The following is a 20297-nucleotide window of genomic DNA, read 5'->3' on the forward strand; positions in this document are numbered from 1 at the left end:
ATTTTTATTTTTTTTTGGTTTTTGGGTCACACCATTTGACGCTCAGGGGTTACTCCTGGCTATGCGCTCAGAAATTGCCCCTGGCTTGGGGGGACCATATGGGACGCCGGGGGATCGAACTGCGGTCCATCCTACGCTAGCGCTTGCAAGGCAGACACCTTACCTCTAGCGCCACCTTCCCGGTCCCGACATTAACTTTCATTTCTTATTTTTTATACCCTCAGGAGAGCTACAGATTTTTATGCCATAGATCCAGAGAGACAGTATGGTAGCAAGGGAGCTTGTCTTGAACATGGCTGACCCACGTTTGAACCTTAGCATTCCATGTTTCCTTTAAGACCACTAGGAGTTATTCCTGAGTGTAAAGCCAGGGGCCAGAGTGGTGACGCTAGAGGTAAGGCATCTGCCTTGCAAGCGCTAGCCTAGGAAGGGCCCTGGTTCGATTCCCTGGTGTCCCATATGGTCCCCCCAAGCCAGGCGTGATTTCTGAGCGCATAGCCAGAAGTAACCCCTGAGGGTCAACAGGTGTGGCCTCCAAGCCCCAAAACAAAAACCAACCCCCACCACCTCAAAAAAAAGTTATGCCTTTATTATTTCAATCAATTTAGTTAGCATGCTGACCTAGGATTTAATTGGTTTTTAAGTGTATATTAGACAACCAGCTTATATGGCCAAGTTCTCCAAATACCACCCTCCAAAACTATCTGCAATAACACCCAGAGAAGGGCAAGAGACAAATGCATCTTACCTGTGGTGGAGGGAAGCGCTGCTGAGAATAGGCAGTTTGCTGTGACTGCTGAGACTGGGATTGAGGGTATGCAGCCTGCTGGGAAAGCGTCGAGGATGCTGGCTGCTGAGGTTGCTGCTGCTGGTAGGGAGACTGTGCCTGTGGCTGTGAGTACGGGGGTTGGCTCTGGGGGTGCTGCTGGGTCGTGGACTGCTGAGAAGGATATGGAGTGGGAGACTGCTGATGTGGAGGCTGGGATGACTGCTGGGAATATGGAGCCTGGGAGGACTGGAGCTGTGGTGGCTGAGACTGTGGTGGCTGCTGATACGATGATTGAGCATGAGGGGTCTGGGATGGTGGTTGCTGGGAGTAGGGTGCTTGCTGCTGCTGCTGAGGGTGAGGACTTTGCTGGTTGTAATATGGAGTCTGGCCCTGTTGACCATACCCACTGGGGCCTTGTTGTCCATAGGGAGGAATCTGTAGAAAAGGAAAGAATACTTTTAGCACTGATCTCCTAGATAAAGAAAGGTAAGGTCTTTTTGACAAAAGCTATGCCCTGAGGATGAATATAGAATGCCTTGCTATGTCTCATTAGGAAGGCCTAGAATTTTTCTACCACTCATCTAAACTGAGCCAGAAGGAAAATCACATTGAGTTGCCTGTTGACTTAATTAAGTGGACTGCATTTATCCACAGAAAATTTATGATCCAATATTTGCAAAATATACAAGAGCCCAAGAGCAGCTATTATTATGGACTAGCCAGGAGTCCTGGGATCCAAAATCTACAGCCCCGTGGGCCACATGTAGCCCTCTGAGGACATTTAATCAGTCCACCAAGTGTTTTTGCCCTTACTGCCTGTCCTGCTTAGCGGCTGACTCACCCCAGGCCCAAAGTGTGCAGGTGTGAGATGTGAGTTGTACTCTTCAATACCCCTCCTCTCTGTTACACGAAGATTCCTCTCAGTCTCAGGCAGGGGTCTGCAAAACTAACACCTGTGGGCCACTATTGTTCATAGTCTGTTTTTTTTATTTTTTTGTCTGTTTATTTTTTTAAACTATAGTATGGCCTTCTAATGGTCTAAAGGGCAGTGAACTAGGCCCCATTTAAAAAATGTGAGGACTCCTGAACTATACTTTCATTAACATTAGCTATCTCTGTCCTAATCACAAACAACAGTCAGTGACATTACCCCATTCTTGTATTTTAGGACATACTTTATTTAAAAAAGTCATTTTAAGTTTGGTTCTGTATCTTGGTTAGGTTTTGTAAATTGGGTGTGACCCAATAACCCAAACCCCACTTCCCAAATAGGGGCCTGAGCGGTAGCACTGTGGTAGGCTGTTTGCCTTGCACGTGGATGACTTAGGATGGACAGGTTTGATTCCCCTGGCATCCCATATGGTCCCCCAAGCCAGGAGCGACTTCTGAGCGCATAGCCAAGAGTAACCCCGAGCGTCACCAGGTGTGGCCCAAAAACCAAAGGGTGGGGAAGGGGGCAGTGGTGGTGTAGTTGTTAGGGCATTTGCCTTGTGCACTCGAACATAGAGTGGACCACCATTCTATCCTCAGTGTCCCATATGGTCCCCCAAGCCAGGGGCAATTTCTGACCACATAGCCAGGAGTGACCTCTGAGCATCTACGGGTGTGACCAAAATAAAAAAAGTAATTGTTTTTGTTTTTCAAAAATAGTAGTGTAGGTTAAGAGATGAGGAAAATCTCAACATCTATAACATGTCATAGACATAAAGGCATCTTTATTAGTCTCACTTTTGCTTCTATTTTCTTTCTTTCTTTTTTTTTTTGGGCCACACCCGTTTGACGCTCAGGGGTTACTCCTGGCTATGCGCTCAGAAATCGCCCCTGGCTTGGGGGGACCATATGGGACGCTGGGGGATCGAACCGCGGTCCTTCCTTGGCTAGCGCTTGCAAGGCAGACACCTTACCTCCAGCGCCACCTACCCGGCCCCTATTTTCAATCCTCCTAAACACTTATCTTTAACTGCATGTTGAAGCTATATGTTGAAGGAATACATGGTATTAGTAGTTTGCTTGGGAGAAGTGGATTGGCTATGTCCACTTCCTTCTACCACCTTTTGATATCACCAATGATTGCAAGCAGATCAGGTCAAAGACAGACAGTACAGTCTGGGGTCAGGTAGCAATCTTCCTAGGAGCAATGTTACCCACACTGCCTAGGAAACAGCACACTATAACTAATGGTTGAAATATGTAGACTAGCCAGTGACCTATGTTCCTTTCAGAAGTTTTTCTTGCCAAAGACTTATTCTAATTCCATAGTTCACAAATCAAATTGTGGTTAGCAACAAGGGTTAAGGTTAATCAGAATCATCATCTACCTGTTGTGCATAAGAGAGACCGCCCATGGTACTCTGTGCCCGGCCCTGCATGGTCATCGGGTACCGTTGCGGGGTCTGGGACCCATATGGCTGCCCTGGGTACCCATGTCCTTGCTGTGGTCCTGACGGAGGTCCCTGTTGTTGCGAGTATGGGTTAGTCCCGCCATATGGCTGAGGTCTCATCTTGCCCATCTGATCCATTGGACTGGATGGCTAAAAAATAAAAAGTATTTCATTAACCTGAGGCTTTTATGTCTCTGGATAATCTGAACAAAACCCAGTTGTTGTTGTTTTTTTAATCTTTATGGCATATAGAAAACCAGTTACTATAATAGAAAGTTATAGCTCTTGCCCATTGGGCAAGTGATTAAACATTCCCTTAGAACCTTTAATTTTCTATATGTAAATTGATGATACTTCTAATTTCTGAAAACGAACTTGTAGATAAATTTCTTTGTTTGTTTGTTTGTTTGTTTTTGGGCCACACCCAGCGGTGCTCAGAGGTTACTCCTGGCTGTCTGCTCAGAAATAGCTCCTGGCAGGCACGGGGGACCATATGGGACACCGGGATTCGAACCAACCACCTTTGATCTTGGATTGGCTGCTTGCAAGGCAAACGCCGCTGTGCTATCTCTCCGGGCCCTGTAGATAAATTTCTAAGTGTGATTCTACTTGAGATCCAAGGGACAGGTCAGCTCTGAAGCAAAACATCTATATACATCAAACACATCAAAACATAAAACAACAAAATAAAATCAAACTGGGAGAGAGGGGAAGATGCTACTATAACATGATCTTGTTCAACAATAATGAAAATTATGCTACAATATTGTGTTTGGAAATTCAAACAATAAAATACACTAGGGGCTGAATAGAGACTTATACAAGACGCTTGCCTTGCAAATGGCTGACCTGGGTGAGTTCAATCCCTTTGATCAAACCTATATAGTCTTCAAGCTCTGCCAGGAATGAAACCTTAGTACAGAGCCAGGAGTAAACCCTAGGCATCACCAGATATAACCCAAAAAACAAAAGAAACATCTAAATGTCTATATTAGATTATTTTTTCCTCTTTCCACATTTGTAGTTCATTGAATGTTCTATAATACATGCTAACTTAAAAATTATGTTTTTTTGATTGGAGAGATAGTACAGGCAGTAAAATGCTTGCCTTACATAGGGCTAAAGACAGTTTCATCCCCTGTACTGCATTATGGTTTTCCAAGTATTGCTAGGAGTAACTCTAAGCACAGAACCAAGAATAAGCCAAGCACAGCAAAGTATGGTCCCCAAACAAACAACACAACAACAACAAACACATGTTTTCTTCTACATAGGTAGCAAGGAAAAAAATTGTTGCTAATGGACTGGTTCTGAATTTTTGAGCAGTGTAGACTGCTCAAAACTCAATGATCTTTATTATTCAAAACTTCAAGGAACAAGGAGAATAGGAACTTTATCTCTAAAGGGGGGCGGCAGAGAGATAGCATGGAGATAGAGTGTTTGCCTTACATGCAGAAGAACGGTGGTTCAGGTCCCGGCATCCCATATGGTCCCCAGAGCCTGCCAGGAATGATTTCTGAGCTGAGAGCCAGGAGTAACCCCTGAGCACTGCCAGGTGTGACCCAAAAACCAAATTAAAAAAGAAAAAAAAAAGGTGGGTAGTTATTGCCTCACACAAGGCTGGCAATCCATGACATTCTATATGGTCCCCAGAACCTGTAGGGAGCGGTTTCTGAGCACAAAGCCAGGAGTAATTGCTGAGTGCTGCTGGGTGTGGTCCAAAAGCCAAAAATAATTTAAACAAAAACAAAAAACACTAGATACAGGGGCCAGGTATAGTAGGTAAGTTGTTAGCCTTGTACACATACATAGACAACCTAGGTTCAATTCCCAGTACCCTATATGGCCCCTCAAGCACTGCCAGGAATGATCCCTGAGTGCAGAGTGCTGGGTGTGACTCAAAAGCAAAATCAACAAAAACACCCTCCTCAATACTACTGCAAAAGATATGTAAGCCATTATGATCAAAATAAAAATATAAAAAAAAACCTCCTCCCCCCCCAAGAGATAGAGGTATAGCATAGCACCAATAATGAAAGCCAAAATTCAATTCACAGGTATTTTGGCTATTCATTGACTTTCTTTTCAGTTCTTTGAGCAATACATGTAATTAGCTGGCTCATTTTTTGATGTAACTTTATCTATAAAAGTTCTAAAACAGTCACTGAATACTTTCCCTTGCCAAGATAGCTGCTGTTATCTACTGATGGTGTGGAGGGGAATGAGGAACTTCTCAAAATCCCTTACATACATAAATCCAAGTAGAAGAGTATGGTTCGTACTGATATAAAGCTTAAAAATTAAATTTTATTACTTAAAACACGGGTACAAAGGACTAGAGAGATAATACCTTGTGTTGCATGCACCTGACCTGGGTTCAATTCCCAGCAACCTATATGATACCTTAAGTACCACCAGGTATGACCACTTCCACCCTCCCCCTCAAACATAAGCCAATGTGGTTAGAGAAAGGGAGAATAACAACTTTGGAATTTGAATATCACTAACTCACAAAGTTGTTCAGTGATACTCTAATATCACGCATCCAAATCACATGGAAAGACCACCAGACTTACCCTCAGAATCTATAATTCAATAGATATAAGGAGCCTAGAATATACATTTATAATGTTCTCAGGAGATGTTTGTACCATTGGCCCAGGTTCTTGTATTCTATAATTATTCTTCAATTTAACTAAAATCTCCAGCAACCAAAAAGCTTAAAAAACTGAGGAAGGGATACGATTGGTTCTCTGTACATGTACTTTTTGGGGGAAGGTGGCAGAATGCTATTAGATAAAAGAGAAAACAGAGCTGTCCGAAAGAAAATGGGTAAAATAACCACAAAACCCCCTCCCCCAAATACCAAGAAAAAAAAAAAAGTACTAGTAAAGCTCTGACTGCAGCTGAGTTCTCAGCTAAAGGTAACAGTGATCATAAGAGTACCCTCTAGGGGTCGGAGCAATAGGACAAGTAGGGTGCTTACCTTACATGCAGCTGACCCAAGTTAAACCTCAGATATCCCAAGCCCTGCCTGGAGTGACCCCTGAGCATCACTGGGTGTTGCTTAAAACAAAACAAAACAAAGAGTGCCTCCAAAGTTTCTAGACTACAGTAAAATCACTACATGTCAATATCACTACAAGTCTCTTTCCAACAACCTGAGTTATTTTTTTGCCCAAATCCGATGTCTGAATCAGGAATTCCAATTATATTTCCAATAATAATTTTGAACATGAAAATTCATTTGAGACTATATAAGAGTAATAAATAACAAGTGTGTTCCCTAGATAAACCTGACAATGAGGCCAAAACATCACCCTTCTGGGGGCTAGGGAGATAGTACAATGGGTAAGTGGATAGGGCACTTGCCTTGCATGTAACCAAACTCGGTTCAATCACTGACACTCCATATAGTCCATATACTCCATATAGTCCCCAAAGGCCCAACAGGATTGATCCCTGAGTGTAGAGTCAGGAGTAAGCCCTGAATATTGCTAGGTGTGGCAGAAACAAACAAAACCCTAAAAAAAAAAAAGTCACCATCCTTTTCTGCAAAGTGCTCAGAAGCTCTCAGGGTTCACATCATGATACATGCACATCAAGAGATCCTCATCCGGGGCCGAAGAGATACATGGAGGTAAGGCGTTTGCCTTTCATGCAAAAGGACGATGGTTCGAATTCCGGCATTCCATATGGTCCCCTGTGCCTGCCAGGAGCAATTTCTGAGCATAGAGCCAGAAGTAATTCCTGAGCGCTGCCGGGTGTGACTCAAAACCAAAAAAAGAAAAAAGGAGATCCTCATCCAGGACTATAGCTAATGTCCATGTGGCCTTCAGGTTATGAGACTAAATTTGCTGAATAGGGAAAACAGCTTACTTTGTATCTCTGTCAATCATTGCCATGGTTACTATAGGGACTTCTAGTGCAAAAGCTATTAATCAGGCTACAGATTGGAATTTTCAGTGAAGCTTCAGGAATACTTAGGCCTCTAACTAGAGACTCTAATTTTGTGAGTCCAGAATGGTTTGGGTTTGGGCCTCTTCCCTCTCCTTTATATTCTTTAATAATTCTAACATTACTACTAGCTGAGAAGTAGTGATTTAGGGGGGAAAATTCAATAAAATTTTCTGTGGCATGTGGCTCTTGAAATATAGCTAGAAACATTTAAGTACAAGTATTTGAAATATGGCTAGTGTGAATGAGGAACTTCATTTCAGATTTTATTTTCTTTTAATGTATTCATATAACCACATGTAGCCAGTGGCTATCATAATATACCACATAGTTCTAGAGCAATGTTCACAAATCATTTTCACCTCTTTTTTTTGTTTTGTTTTGTTTTGGGGCCACACCCAGTAATGCTCAGGGGCTACTCCTGGCTATGCGCTCAGAAGTCACTCCTGGCTTGGGGGACCATATGGGACACCAGGGGATCGAACTGTGGTCCGTCCTAGGCTAGCGCTGGCAAGGCAGACACCTTACCTCTAGCACCACCGTGCCGGCCCCTCACCTCTTAGTAATAACTTCCTACCTACTATGTTTTGCATAGCATTACACAGAAAGAAAAGAACATTAAATATATCCCTCTATATACTAGGGTTCAAATCTAAATTCTTTCACTGACCTTGAAAGCATAAATTCTTCATCTAAAATGCATATTAACATGGGCTGGAGAGAATACACTGAGCAGAGTTGACCTGAGTTCAATTCTTGGCACCCCAAAACAGCCCCTCAAACCCAACAGGAGTGATCCCTGAGCACTGACAATTGTGGCCACCAAATAACAAAACAAAAAACACACTAACAGGACGACACAGATAGTTTAAGGGGTTGAAATGTAGGGGCTGGAGATAGCATGGAGGTAAGGTGTTTGCTTTGCATGCAGAGGACAGTGGTTCAAATCCCGGCATCCCATATGGTCCCCTGAGCCTGCCAGGAGCGATTTCTGAGTGTAGAGCCAGGAGTAACTCCTGAGCGCTGCTGGGTGTGACCCAAAAACAACAACCAAAAAAAAAAAAAAAAAAAAGGCTTGGAGTGCATTCTTTGTATATGGGAGCTCTGGGGTTAGTTCAATCTCTGATATTACATGATACTTCTGACCACCACTGATTATACCTACCCACACAAAAATAAAATACACAATACACTTACTTCCACACAGTGTCTGTTTTATTATTAATATTTTTGTTTATTTGTTTTTGGTTTTTTTTTTGGGTCACACCTGGCAGCGCTCAGGGATTACTCCCGGCTCTCCACTCAGAAATTGCTCCTAGCAGACTAAGGGATCTGGGATGCCGGAATTCGAACCACCGTCCTTCAGAATGCAAAGCAAATGTCCTATCTCCCTGCTATCTCTCCGCCCCAATTATTAATAAAAACAATATAGCTCTTCTGCCTAGTCACAGTCCTCCAAGATCATGCCAATAAATATTCTTCTCACTCTCAACACCTCCTTCCCACAACAGAATGCGACTCTGCCCTGTTCACAATGACTTCTAGCAGAAACCAAACCACCCTTCAACAATCACTACCCATTTAGTAAATTGATTTTTTTGTTTCTTTGTTTTGGTTTTGGTTTTTGGGTCATACCCGGCAGTGTTCAGGGGTTACTCCTGGCTCTACACTCAGAAATTGCTCCTGGCAGGCATAGGGGACCACCGTCCTTCTGCATGGAAGGCAAACCGCCTTACAACTCTCCATGCTATCTCTCCAGCCCAGTAAACTGATTTTTTTTTTCATTTCTACATGTTCTGGGGTTTTTTTTTTTGGGGGGGGGGCACACCTAGCAGTGCTCAGGGGTTACTCCTGGCTCTGCACTCAGAAATCACTCCTGGCAGGCTCAGGGGACCATATGAGATGCCAAGAATCGAACCCAGGGGCTGGGTAGGTGGCGCTGGAGGTAAGGTGTCTGCCTTGCAAGCGCTAGCCAAGGAAGGACCGAGGTTCGATCCCCCGGCGTCCCATATGGTCCCCCCAAGCCAGGGGGGATTTCTGAGCACATAGCCAGGAGTAACCCCTGAGCGTCAAACGGGTGTGGCCCAAAAACCAAAAAAAAAAAAAAAAAAAGAATCGAACCCAGACCCATCCTGGGTCAGCCATTTGCAAGACAAACGCCCTATCATTGTACTATCTCTCCGGCCCCTCAATTTCTAAATGTTTTATTGTAAATCGGTCTATATCATGTGTAACACTTTGCTGTCACAAATATCTCCTAAGTTCTGAGAAGCCAAGAGACTAAGTACTACAAAACCCCTTCCACCCACCCCAAATCCAAGTGCTGAGTTAGGGCTCAATAACATCGATGTGCCAGGCTGCTATTGCAAGAAGTGGATATATGGGGCCGGAGAGATAGCATGGAGGTAAGGCGTTTGCCTCGCATGCAGAAGGACGGTGGTTCAAATGCCGGCATCCCATATGATCCCCGAGCCTGCCAGGAGCGATTTGAGTGGAGAGTCAGGAATAACCCCTAAGCACTGCCAGGTGTGACCCCCCAAAAAAAGAAGTGGGTATGAGAATCAGAAGGGAGGATAGAACAGCCAAAGGACACCAACCCATTTTTGAGAATGCTATCATCCTATTCCAGTAAGGTCCTCAAATTGGAAAAACAAAACCAAAACAAAACAAAACAAAACAAACAAAAAAAAAACCTCCTAAATACACTAGAATAGCTAATAGCAAGTTCTTTTCCTCTTTTGTACCTGGAAGTCTGGACTCCTAACAGCTACTTACTTATATGGCACCTAGTTAAAAAACCAATTCAAGGATTCTCTCATCAACTTTAGAAAGAGCTCTGTACAGCGGTAAGGCGTTTGCCTTAGACGCAGAAGGATGGTGGTTTGAGTCCCAGCATCCCATATGGTCCCTGAGCCTGTCAAGAGTGATTTCTGAGTGTAGAGCCAGGAGTAACACCACCACCCCCCACCCCAAAAAAAAAAAAGAAAAAGAAAGAGCTCTGCAGACCAAAAAATAAAGGCAAAAATAGTACAGGGATAAAAATACTGTCCTGGGGTCGAAGTGGTAGCAGAGGGCATAATAAGGTGTCTCTGCCTTGGGCACACTAGCCTAGGATGACCAGCAGTTCAATCCCCCAGGCGTCTGATATGGTCCCCCAAGCCAGGAGGGATTTCTGACCTGAGGGTCACTGGGTGTGGCCAGAAACAAAAACAAACAAACAAACCAACAAACCCCTGTCCTGAATGAGGCCAATCCAGACTCAACTGTCCAGTATGATCCTTGAATAAAACCAGAAGTGAGGCTAGAGAGATAGCATGGAGGTAAGGCATTTGCCTTTCATGCAGAAGGTTCAAATCCCGGCATCCATAAGGTCCCCCGAGCCTGCCAGGAGCGATTTCTGAATGAGGAGCCAGGAGTAACACCTGAGTGACCCCCCCAAAAAAATAAAACAAAACAAAAACCAGAAGTGGACCCTAAGCAATACCAGGTATGGTCCCCAAACAAAAATCTATCTGCTTATAATCCAACTCCAAAAAACAAACACTAATTTGGAAATATATATGCACACCCATATTCACTGCAGCATTTAATAAATAGCCAGGATATGGAAATAACCCAATTATCTAATTTCAAACAAATGGATCAAGTTGTGATATACAATAACACACATAACATGTAAAAGAGATCAAACTGCAATTTACTGCAATGTGATGCCGGGATTCGAACCAATGACCTCCTCCTGCATGAAAAGCAAACGCCTTACCTCCATGCTATCTCTCTGGCCCCGAAAGGAATCTTATTAAGCAAAATAAGTCAAAGGACAAATACCAGATGATCTCAGTCATTTGTGGAACATTCAAAATTAGAGAATACAGTACTGTATAATGACACACAGCACTAAAAATAAATGGACAGTGAGTAGATCACTTGCCTTGCAGACCTGGGTTCGATCCCAGACATGCTCCCCCCAAAAAAAGGAAAATAAAATGTGTAAGATTTTAGGGGGTCGGAGAGATAACACAGCTGTAAGGCGTTTGCCTTAGGTGCAGAAGGACAGTGGTTCAAATCCTGGCATCCCATATGGTCCCCCGAGCCTGCCAAGAGTAATTTCTGAGCATGGAGCCAGGAAGTAACCCCTGAGCACTGCCGGGTGTGACCCAAAACCCAAACCCCACCCCCCCAAAAAAAAGTAAGATTTTAGTTGATATTGTTTTTGTTTTGAGTCACACCCAGTGACACTCAGGGGTTACTCCTGGCTCTGCGCTCAGAAATCGCTCCTGGCAGGCTCAGAGGACTATATGAGATGCAGGGATTAGAACCATCATCTGTTCTGGGTTGGCTGCATGCAAGGCGCTGTGCTATCTCTAGCCCCTAGAGTAAAATTTTTAAAAATATTGGGGCTGTGAGATAGTATGGAGGTAAGGAGTTTGCCTTCCATACAGAAAGGTGGTGGTTCGAATCCCAGCATCCCTTATGGTCCCCAGTGCCTGCCAGGGGCGATTTCTGAGCAAAGAGCGAGGAGTAACCCCCGAGCACTGTCAGTGTGACCCAAAAACTATATATATATATATATATATATATATATATATATATATATTCTGTTGATGTTTTGGGGCTATAACTAAGCAATACTCAATGGGCTTTGTACTCATGAGTTACTCCTGGTAGTGTTCAGGATAGCCATATGGGGTACCTGGAATTAAATATGGGTTGGCTACATGTAAGGCTAAGTGCCCTCTCCACTGTATCATTGCTCTGGTCCTAAAAAATTTTTATCTTAAGTCTAAAATTAAGACATTGATTCTGTGGTTATGATATCTCTCCCTATATAAAAATTATTACTTATGATCAGGAGAATAAACAACTTATCAAACTAAAATCTATTTAGTTAAAACAATCTAAATTCTAAATCTAAAATTCTAATTTTATGTGATATTAAATACCTGCTCATATTAGAAGAAGGGATGGTCTGGGATGGAATTCACCTTTCTGATCAATTTTTGGGGTTAGGAGCAACAATAGCTAGTAGTACTCAGGGGATTTAATGCACTACCAGGGATCAAAATGGGGTAGGTAGGCTGCATGCAAGGTAAGTGCCTTAACCCAGATATTATCTCTCTAGCCCCATATACTTTCCAAAACCATTGGAAGGGCTGGAGAAAGAGCTAGGGTCAAAATTCTTGTCTTGCAAGTGACTAGCCTGGGTTTGGCTGGATTAGAATAATCCCAACCCCATCTCTAGTACTTGTACATCTCTAGTACAATCTCAAGTGGGTGTTATCAAATTAAAAATAAATATACTGGGCCCGGAGAGATAGCACAGCGGCGTTTGCCTTGCAATCAGCTGATCCAGGACCTAAGGTGGTTGGTTCGAATCCCGGTGTCCCATATGGTCCCCCGTGCCTGCCAGGAGCTATTTCTGAGCAGACAGGCAGGAGTAAGCCCTGAGCACCACCGGGTGTGGCCCAAAAACCAAAATAAAATAAAATAAAATAAAATAAAATAAAATAAAATAAAATAAAATAAAATAAAATAAATATACTACCGTAAGTGCTGGAAATATTACTCAGTGTTAAGAGTACGTCTTCCATACTGCATAGTGAGGTACACACACACACACACACACACACACACACACACACACACACACACACACACACACACACAAAAATCCAACAATAGGGGCCGGAGATAGCATGGAGGTAAGGCGTTTGCCTTTCATGCAGGAGGTCATCAGTTCGAATCCCGGAGTCCCATATGGTCCCCAGTGCCTGCCAGGAGCAATTTCTGAGCCTGGAGCCAGGAGTAACCCCTGAGCACTGCCAGGTGTGACCCAAAAACCACAAAAAAAAAAAAAAAAATCCAACAATAAAAAATTTCACAAACTTGATCCTGTTGTGAAAGATGTGATTTACAGTCACACAATGATATGACATTTTCCAATCTCTTAGAACAGTGGAGTTTAATTTGCTTTAAAATAAAACTTGAGGGGCCGGAGAGATAGCATGGAGGTAAGGCATTTGCCTTTCATGCAGAAGGTCATCGGTTCAAATCCCGGTGTCCCATATGGTCCCCCGTGCCTGCCAGGAGCAATTTCTGAGCATGGAGCCAGGAGTAACCCCTGAGCACTGCCGGGTGTGACCCAAAAACCACAAAAAGCAAAAAAAAAAAAAAAAAAACTTGAAACAAGGGTCAAAAGAACCAGTCCATAAGAGAAAGATTGCCACAAAGAGTAAGGGATTACAGTCTGGGCATAAAAGATATCACTATGGGGGCCGGGCGGTGGCGCTGGAGGTAAGGTGCCTGCCTTACCTGCGCTAGCCTAGGAGACGGACCGCGGTTCGATCCCCCGGCGTCCCATATGGTCCCCCAAGCCAGGAGCGACTTCTGAGCGCATAGCCAGGAGTAACCCCTGAGCGTTACCGGGTGTGGCCCAAAAAAAAAAAAAAAAAACCAAAAAAAAAAAAAAAAAAAAAAAAAAAGATATCACTATGACAATGATAGTTGGAAATGTTCACTGTACAAGAACTAGATGCTAAAAGGAGATAAAGTGATATACATGGTACCTTTTCAGTAACAATACTGCAAACTAAAGTGTCTAAAAGGAAAAAAAGAATGAGAGTAGAGAAGAAAAATATCTACCACAGATAGGCAGAGGAGAGGGCAGAGAAGGGTGAGCTGAAACTGGACATTAATGTTGGGAAATGTGCACTGGTGAATGGTGTTGTAGAGCAAATGACTGAAACTCACTCATGAACAATTCTGTAACTATGGAAAAAACTATTATGAAAACCCTTGTAAATCACAGTGTTTAAATAAAGTAATTTTTAAAATTAAAAAAAAAACTTGAAAAAAAAAACCTTCACTAATCACTGTTCTTTGTTAAGTAGCAATTTCTGGCCAGAAAAAAAACTTTCTTACAAGAAGATAGAAAAGCCAGTATCAGCAATGTTCAGACACCAAGGAACAAACAAGTCAAGGATGGGAAACACCAAACCCTGACTGTGAAGAGCCAGCATCCACTCTGAGAAAGGAAAAAAGAAACCCTTTCAATGGGAAACCACAGGAGTAGATTACTGTGATTACAATTCAAAAGCAAAAACTCTGTCACAGACACATTATTGAGAGGAAAATGCTGCTCCCTGGATCAGGGAAGCTGGACACCTGGGTATAGATTCTTGCATTCATAAATCTTTTTAAAGAGGAAAAGAGACCCCTCTCTCACCCACCACTTATATTTTTCTAGTTCACTTATAAATTGCCTGCCAAATGAACTGCATCAAAAGATGCAGTTTAGGGGCATCAAAGGCAAGGATGCCTAGCAGACTCATCCTGCTGAATATATTCAAACAGCTCTAAGACTAACCACCTACATGGAGAGTTCTAAGTAAATGAAATTACAAATTCCTCTAGGTCACTGGATTAATAGAATCCCTTACAACTTCTTGCTGCACCATGGAAAGCTAAAATGACTCTCAGAGGTTGTTTAAAGGTTAACAGCATGTACTTCAAACTTTCCAACTTCTGGCCATAACTGAGAGAGAAATCGGGACAATAGACAAAAAGTATACAAGTAGAAAAATTATGTTCATCAAAATACACCACACTAGGCTGTAGTGGCACCAAGAAAGAGAAACTTCTTAATCTACTTGAAATAAAAGTCCCAGTTAAAGGGGCAGGAGTGGTAGCACAGTGGCAGGATGTTTGCCTTGCAGGCAACTGACCCAGGATAGATGCAGGTTTAATCCTCAGCATCCCATATTCCCCCCACCCCAAGCCAGTAGCGATTTCTGAGTGCAGAGCCAGGAGTAACCCCTGAGCACTGGCGGGTGTGACCCAAAAAGCAAACAAAAGTCCCAATTAAGGAAAGCACTAGGGTTCTGCTCTAATGCAAACATACAGAGAGGCAAGTGACCAGATAGTCACCCATAAAGCCTGATTTGGTTCCAAAGGAATGACAAGAACATGAGAATAGAGGGATGAGCTGGAATTGTGGGAAAGAAGTCTCAAGCAATGCCTAAAGGACCACTTGTTCTGTCACTCTAAATATCTGATGGCTTCAACCAGGCATAAATCTAGGGCCATAACCTTAAGGTTTAGCTTTTAAATATTATTTCTTGACCGGGAACTTTTGATTTATTCCTGGTCAGATTTGTTGTTTGACTTTTAATAATAACAATAAAAAAAAGCATCCCTGGCTCTTTAACCGAAAGAACACCCTAATTGATTCCCACAGTAATTAACCTGCATTTTACCTCAGAGAGCGGTAGTTAAGGAAGTCGGCACTGCTATTTATAACTCATCTCAAATTGAGGGCAGACTGCCTAAAATCTAACACATCCCAGCTGTACTCCTGTTTGAACTGGGGCCAAGGGAATTTTTTAAAGCAATCTTGGCACCGAATGAATGACACCAACAGTATGAGAGCGAGTGGTTGTGTTGTGGTGACGTAACACTGGAGGTGGAATGGGAGGGGGCCAGTGTACTGTGATCCCTCTAGTGCACGCCTGCTGCTCACTGAATCCCAGTACAGTAAGCTGGGAACCGCCCACTGAGAGCCAAACACAGGAAAAGGCTTTTCCTGTGGAATGCCTTGAAGTGGGAAACACATGGCTAATCTGCATAAACGCGAAGCCACACCACCCCTGCCAAGAAGGTTAGTGCTCGTAATCTCTGGCCATGAAGCTGGCTGCCTGGGAGGACTTGGACTGGTGCCTGATAACCCAGAAAGAACCGAGAGAACAGATGGGTAAGGACCCCAGCAGAAAACAGCCCCAGGTCACATGACTTGCCACATGGCCCCGCCAGCACAAACTATTGTCTGGCTGTGTGGCTCCTGTACAAAGACACTCTGCCTCAGGAAGCTTCCTGCCATCACAGGGACAGGAGCAGCTGTTGATCCAGTTCCCAGTTCCGTATGGGACCCTCTCTGATCGATGAGCATTCCAAGGAGGGACAAATATAAAAGTTAAGGCCTCTACCAGTCTTTTCAGTTTTCAGCTTCCTGCAAAAGCTCCATGTGTCTCTACTCAACATCAGAATGGACAAAATAAATTTTCATAACAACTACCCAGGCTAAGAGATAGATCAGCAGTTAGTGTGTATGCCTAGCTTTTGCTCAAACTGGCACCACATGGTCTGAGCAACACCACATCCTCTGGCTCTTGCAATGGAGTGAACCATCAACCATCCCTGCTGGGCTGCCAACCTCCAGAGCACCACTTGGGAGCCCGCCCCCCCCAAAAAAAAACCTCCACCCTCTGTATCCTGGTACACAGTTGACCAGCCCACATATCATTATCATGGTACAATTACCCCCCCCCCCCTTGCCCAGTTATACAGGCATCCGTAACAACTAATCCCTCATCTTGTCTTTTCTTACTCCTCTGGTACTTCGTGGCTTTAAAAAGTGGGCAAAGGTCCCTACCCCAACTAAGAAGAAATTGCCCAGAAACACACTTACATTTCATTCTATAGCCCTATAGCCTACTCCCTAAAATAAGGATATTTCCTTTGTTTTGCTCTCACAATTAACTTTTTTGGGTGTGTGTTTTGTTGTTCTAGGGATTGAATCTTGAGCCTCATACATTCAAGGTAAGTGCTCTATCACTGAGCTACCTCACTGGCCCAAATTAAATGTGGTTACTCCATTTTCTTTCCAAGTTGTGGAAGATTGAACCTAGGTCTCAAGTATGCAAATTGTAAACTTTAGAGTTGTGGTCCATACCTGGGTCTTCCCACCCCCTTACCCTCCACTGCCATTGCTTTTTAGTAAGACTAGAACAAAAAGGTTCATAAATTCCTATTGGATTTCACCAGACATCATTAAAACTTCCTGAAGTTAAACTGATAGGAAAACAAAATTTTCTCATAAGATATACCAACACTTGGGCCCGGAGAGATAGCACAGCGGCGTTTGCCTTGCAAGCAGCCGATCCAGCACCAAAGGTGGATGGTTCGAATCCCGGTGTCCCCTATGGTCCCCCGTGCCTGCCAGGAGCTATTTCTGAGCAGACAGCCAGGAGTAACCCCTGAGCACCGCCGGATGTGGCCCAAAAACCAAAAGAAGAAAAAAAAAAAAGAAGATATACCAACACTTAACCTAGGAAATTAAACCAACTCAGTCTCACCTGGTTTTCTACATTTTAAGAAACAGAAAGCAAGTTCTTTCAAAAATTCATTCAAGCTCTACACTGGTTACCCACTCTTGGTAAGAGAAATAATATGCAACAAGCAGTCCAAAGACATGGCTTTACAAAACTTTCTTTTTTTTGTTTTGTTTTGGTTTGGTTTTTGGGCCACACCCGGCGGTGCTCAGGGGTTACTCCTGGCTGTCTGCTCAGAAATACCTCTGGCAGGCATGGGGGACCATATGGAACACCGGGATTCGAACCAACCACCTTTGGTCCTGGATCAGTTGCTTGCAAGGCAAACGCCGCTGTGCTATCTCTCGGGCCCTTCACAAAACTTTTTCAAAGTTTCAAACATGTCCAAGTTGAATGAAAAAAAAAATTCTAAGTCAATGACAATTCTATCTACCCCACTCTGTTTATAAAAACTGTTACAGAAGTTAAGGACACATTTTTCTAATACCCAATTTCAAAGATAAAAACTGAAGCACCAGCCTGATCAAATCCTTAGGCAGGTGCTAGCAGAAATCACTCTCAGGACGGGCACGGCAAAGTTTTATCCAGCTGTGCTCAGGTATCACTCTTGGTAGGCTGATTTCACGTTATGTGGGGGGCTCAAATCCTGGTCTGCTAACTGCAAGTCAAGTGCTTTGTCTGCTGTACTATCTCTCCAACCTCCTTAGTGCTTCTCCCCTCCTTAGTGTGTCTACTTATTGTCTCTAAATTGATAGAGAACCAGACAAGAGGCCTTGTTCTTTCTATGGCTCAGGGATATTTAGGCTACTGTGTTCCATCCTTCCAGACTAGAGATCAGAAAAAAGTCACTAAGTCAAAAAAAGACTAAAGGGTAATAAGAGTCAATGAATCATCTAGCAAAAGTCAAACAGATGATGAGAGCCAACTGTAATAACCACCTCACAGCTGTCCACCCAAAAGAGGGATGCCAGAAAAACCACAGCCAGGTGGCTGTTATTTCTACATTTTTTCATTGCTTCTAGAAAGAGCCCTTCATATATAGCAGCTAAAACACCAAACTAATGAATTCACCAAGTGATAAAGATCCTTCTCATGCAGAGCACTTTGATCAGCTACCCTTCACAGAGAAAATGCTCTTCCTAAAGCAATTAGGATCACTTTTTTCCCCCCACAAAAATCAAATTTACTTAACCAACTTCTCCCAATTTCTAACAAATTAAAGATCTGCTAAGAAAACCAAGCAACTTAGGAAATAATTCCTCTTTAGGCATTGCATAAAACTCTGGATTAAAAACAGAAAGTTTCAGAAAACAAACAGGAACTGAAATACCAATTGATAAAATTAAACATCTTTTCTTAACAACTTTTTAATCTCAAGAGTATGGCAGCAATAGCTCATGGGCGAAAGAGTAACCAAACTGAAAGAACACCTGGATTCCGATTCTACTTCTAAGTCCAACTGGGAGGGGGTGATGAAAAGGGCAAGGCAACTAATTGTACCTTAATCTCCTCATCTACACAATCAGTCCTGACCGCCAGTTCTGAATCAGCAGCTCTAGGATAAAGTATGTGCTCTATTCAGGTTTCAGGACCTCTTGTCAAAGCTCCTCCTATCTATAGCACAAAGTGGCTCTATAAACTCTAAGCACCTTCAGTATCCTTAGTGAGACAATGGTCTGAAGAGGGGAGTACCTGACTAACACAGAAACATAAGGCATGTAAAAGTAAATGAGATTTCCAAGTAAGTATCAGTCAAAGCCAAGCTCCTCCAACTTTTTTGCTTATTTGTTTTTTGCCACACCAGCAATGCTCAGGGCTTACTCCTGGCTCTACACTCCTAGCAGTGTGCAGGGGACCATATGGGATGCTGAGAATAGAACTCAGGTCATCTACATACAAGGCAAGAGCCCTACCCACTATATTATCCTATAGTATAGCTCTGGCCATAGAATTCAATCTTAACCCATAATTTACCACTTAAATTATCTTCCTTGCTCTCAATTTTCCTACTTCTTAAATATCCCAAGAGATATCCCAAGCGTGTGCATTCTGCTACCATGATTCAATCCCCCAGTGACCAAACAGTCCCTCAAGTGCAACCAGGAGTGAGTCTTGAGCATTGCATTTGGATAGCCCTTGGGGAAAGCACTCTAGAAAATGAAGTTCTAGAATCTTGTCATTCCAAGCCTCCTTCATACTCAGTGGAAATATCTTTAATTTATATGACAGTCTGAGTAACTTTCATAAAAATTCCATTTTGGGGGCCTGACAGATAGCATGGAGGTAAGGCGTTTGCCTTGCATTTAGAAGGATGGTGGTTCGGATCCCAGCATCCCATATGGTCCCCTGCCAGGAGCAATTTCTGAGCGAAGAGCTAGGAGTAACCCGAGCGCTGCCAGGTGTGGCCCAAAAACCAAAAACAAAACAAAACAAAAAATCTATTTTTCCTGACTTTCTGAGACTCTATTAATAGAATACAGATAATAGTGGTAGCACTACTATGAATGTTGAATGATACCACTTAATACATTAAAGCAAAACTATTGTTTCCCACACAGGTGGACCTTCTCTTCTCTCCACTTGGAATACACCTGCTTTTCCAGATATCACTACAGATCACCTTTTCATATCAAATATATAATATCAATTTGGCTTTCCCTGGTGAGCCCACCAAAAATTTCAATCCTGTAATACTATTACATACATTGATCCTGATTAACTTTTTCCCCTCTCCTGAGTATGTGGTAACTACATACTAACTGGTTTACTGGAGGCTGGAACGATAGTACAGTGGTAAAGCCTTTGCCTTGCACTCAGCCAACACAAGACAGACCCCGGTTCAAATCCCAGCATCCCATATGGTCCCCGCACCCCCCCCCAGCCTACCAGGAGCGACTTCTGAGTGCAGAGCCAGGAGTAACCTCTGAGCAATGCCAGGTGTAGCCCAAAAACAAACAAAAACAAAACAAAAACAAACAAAAAAAAAAAGAAATGGTTTACTTGTTTATCTGGTTTAGTATCTATGTCCCATAGACTAAAATAAACTCAGCAAGTATGTGTTGAGTGTATTTAATTAACTACTAT

General features: G+C 43.1%; 1 protein-coding gene across 1 annotated transcript in view; it reads right to left on the reverse strand.

The window, feature by feature from the left end:
• Positions 1–20297, reverse strand: part of ARID1A (AT-rich interaction domain 1A) — a 104142-nt gene that overhangs the window by 59017 nt on the left and 24828 nt on the right. The window contains exons 2-3 of the mRNA XM_049775150.1: positions 3088–3300; positions 749–1204 (exon numbers count right to left, since the gene is read on the reverse strand). Coding sequence (XP_049631107.1) covers positions 749–1204; positions 3088–3300 — 669 coding nt within the window. The remainder of the gene's footprint in view (positions 1–748; positions 1205–3087; positions 3301–20297) is intronic.

The sequence above is a fragment of the Suncus etruscus genome, chromosome 6, assembly GCF_024139225.1.
Source record: "Suncus etruscus isolate mSunEtr1 chromosome 6, mSunEtr1.pri.cur, whole genome shotgun sequence".
In the NCBI taxonomy this organism is placed as follows: domain Eukaryota; kingdom Metazoa; phylum Chordata; class Mammalia; order Eulipotyphla; family Soricidae; genus Suncus; species Suncus etruscus.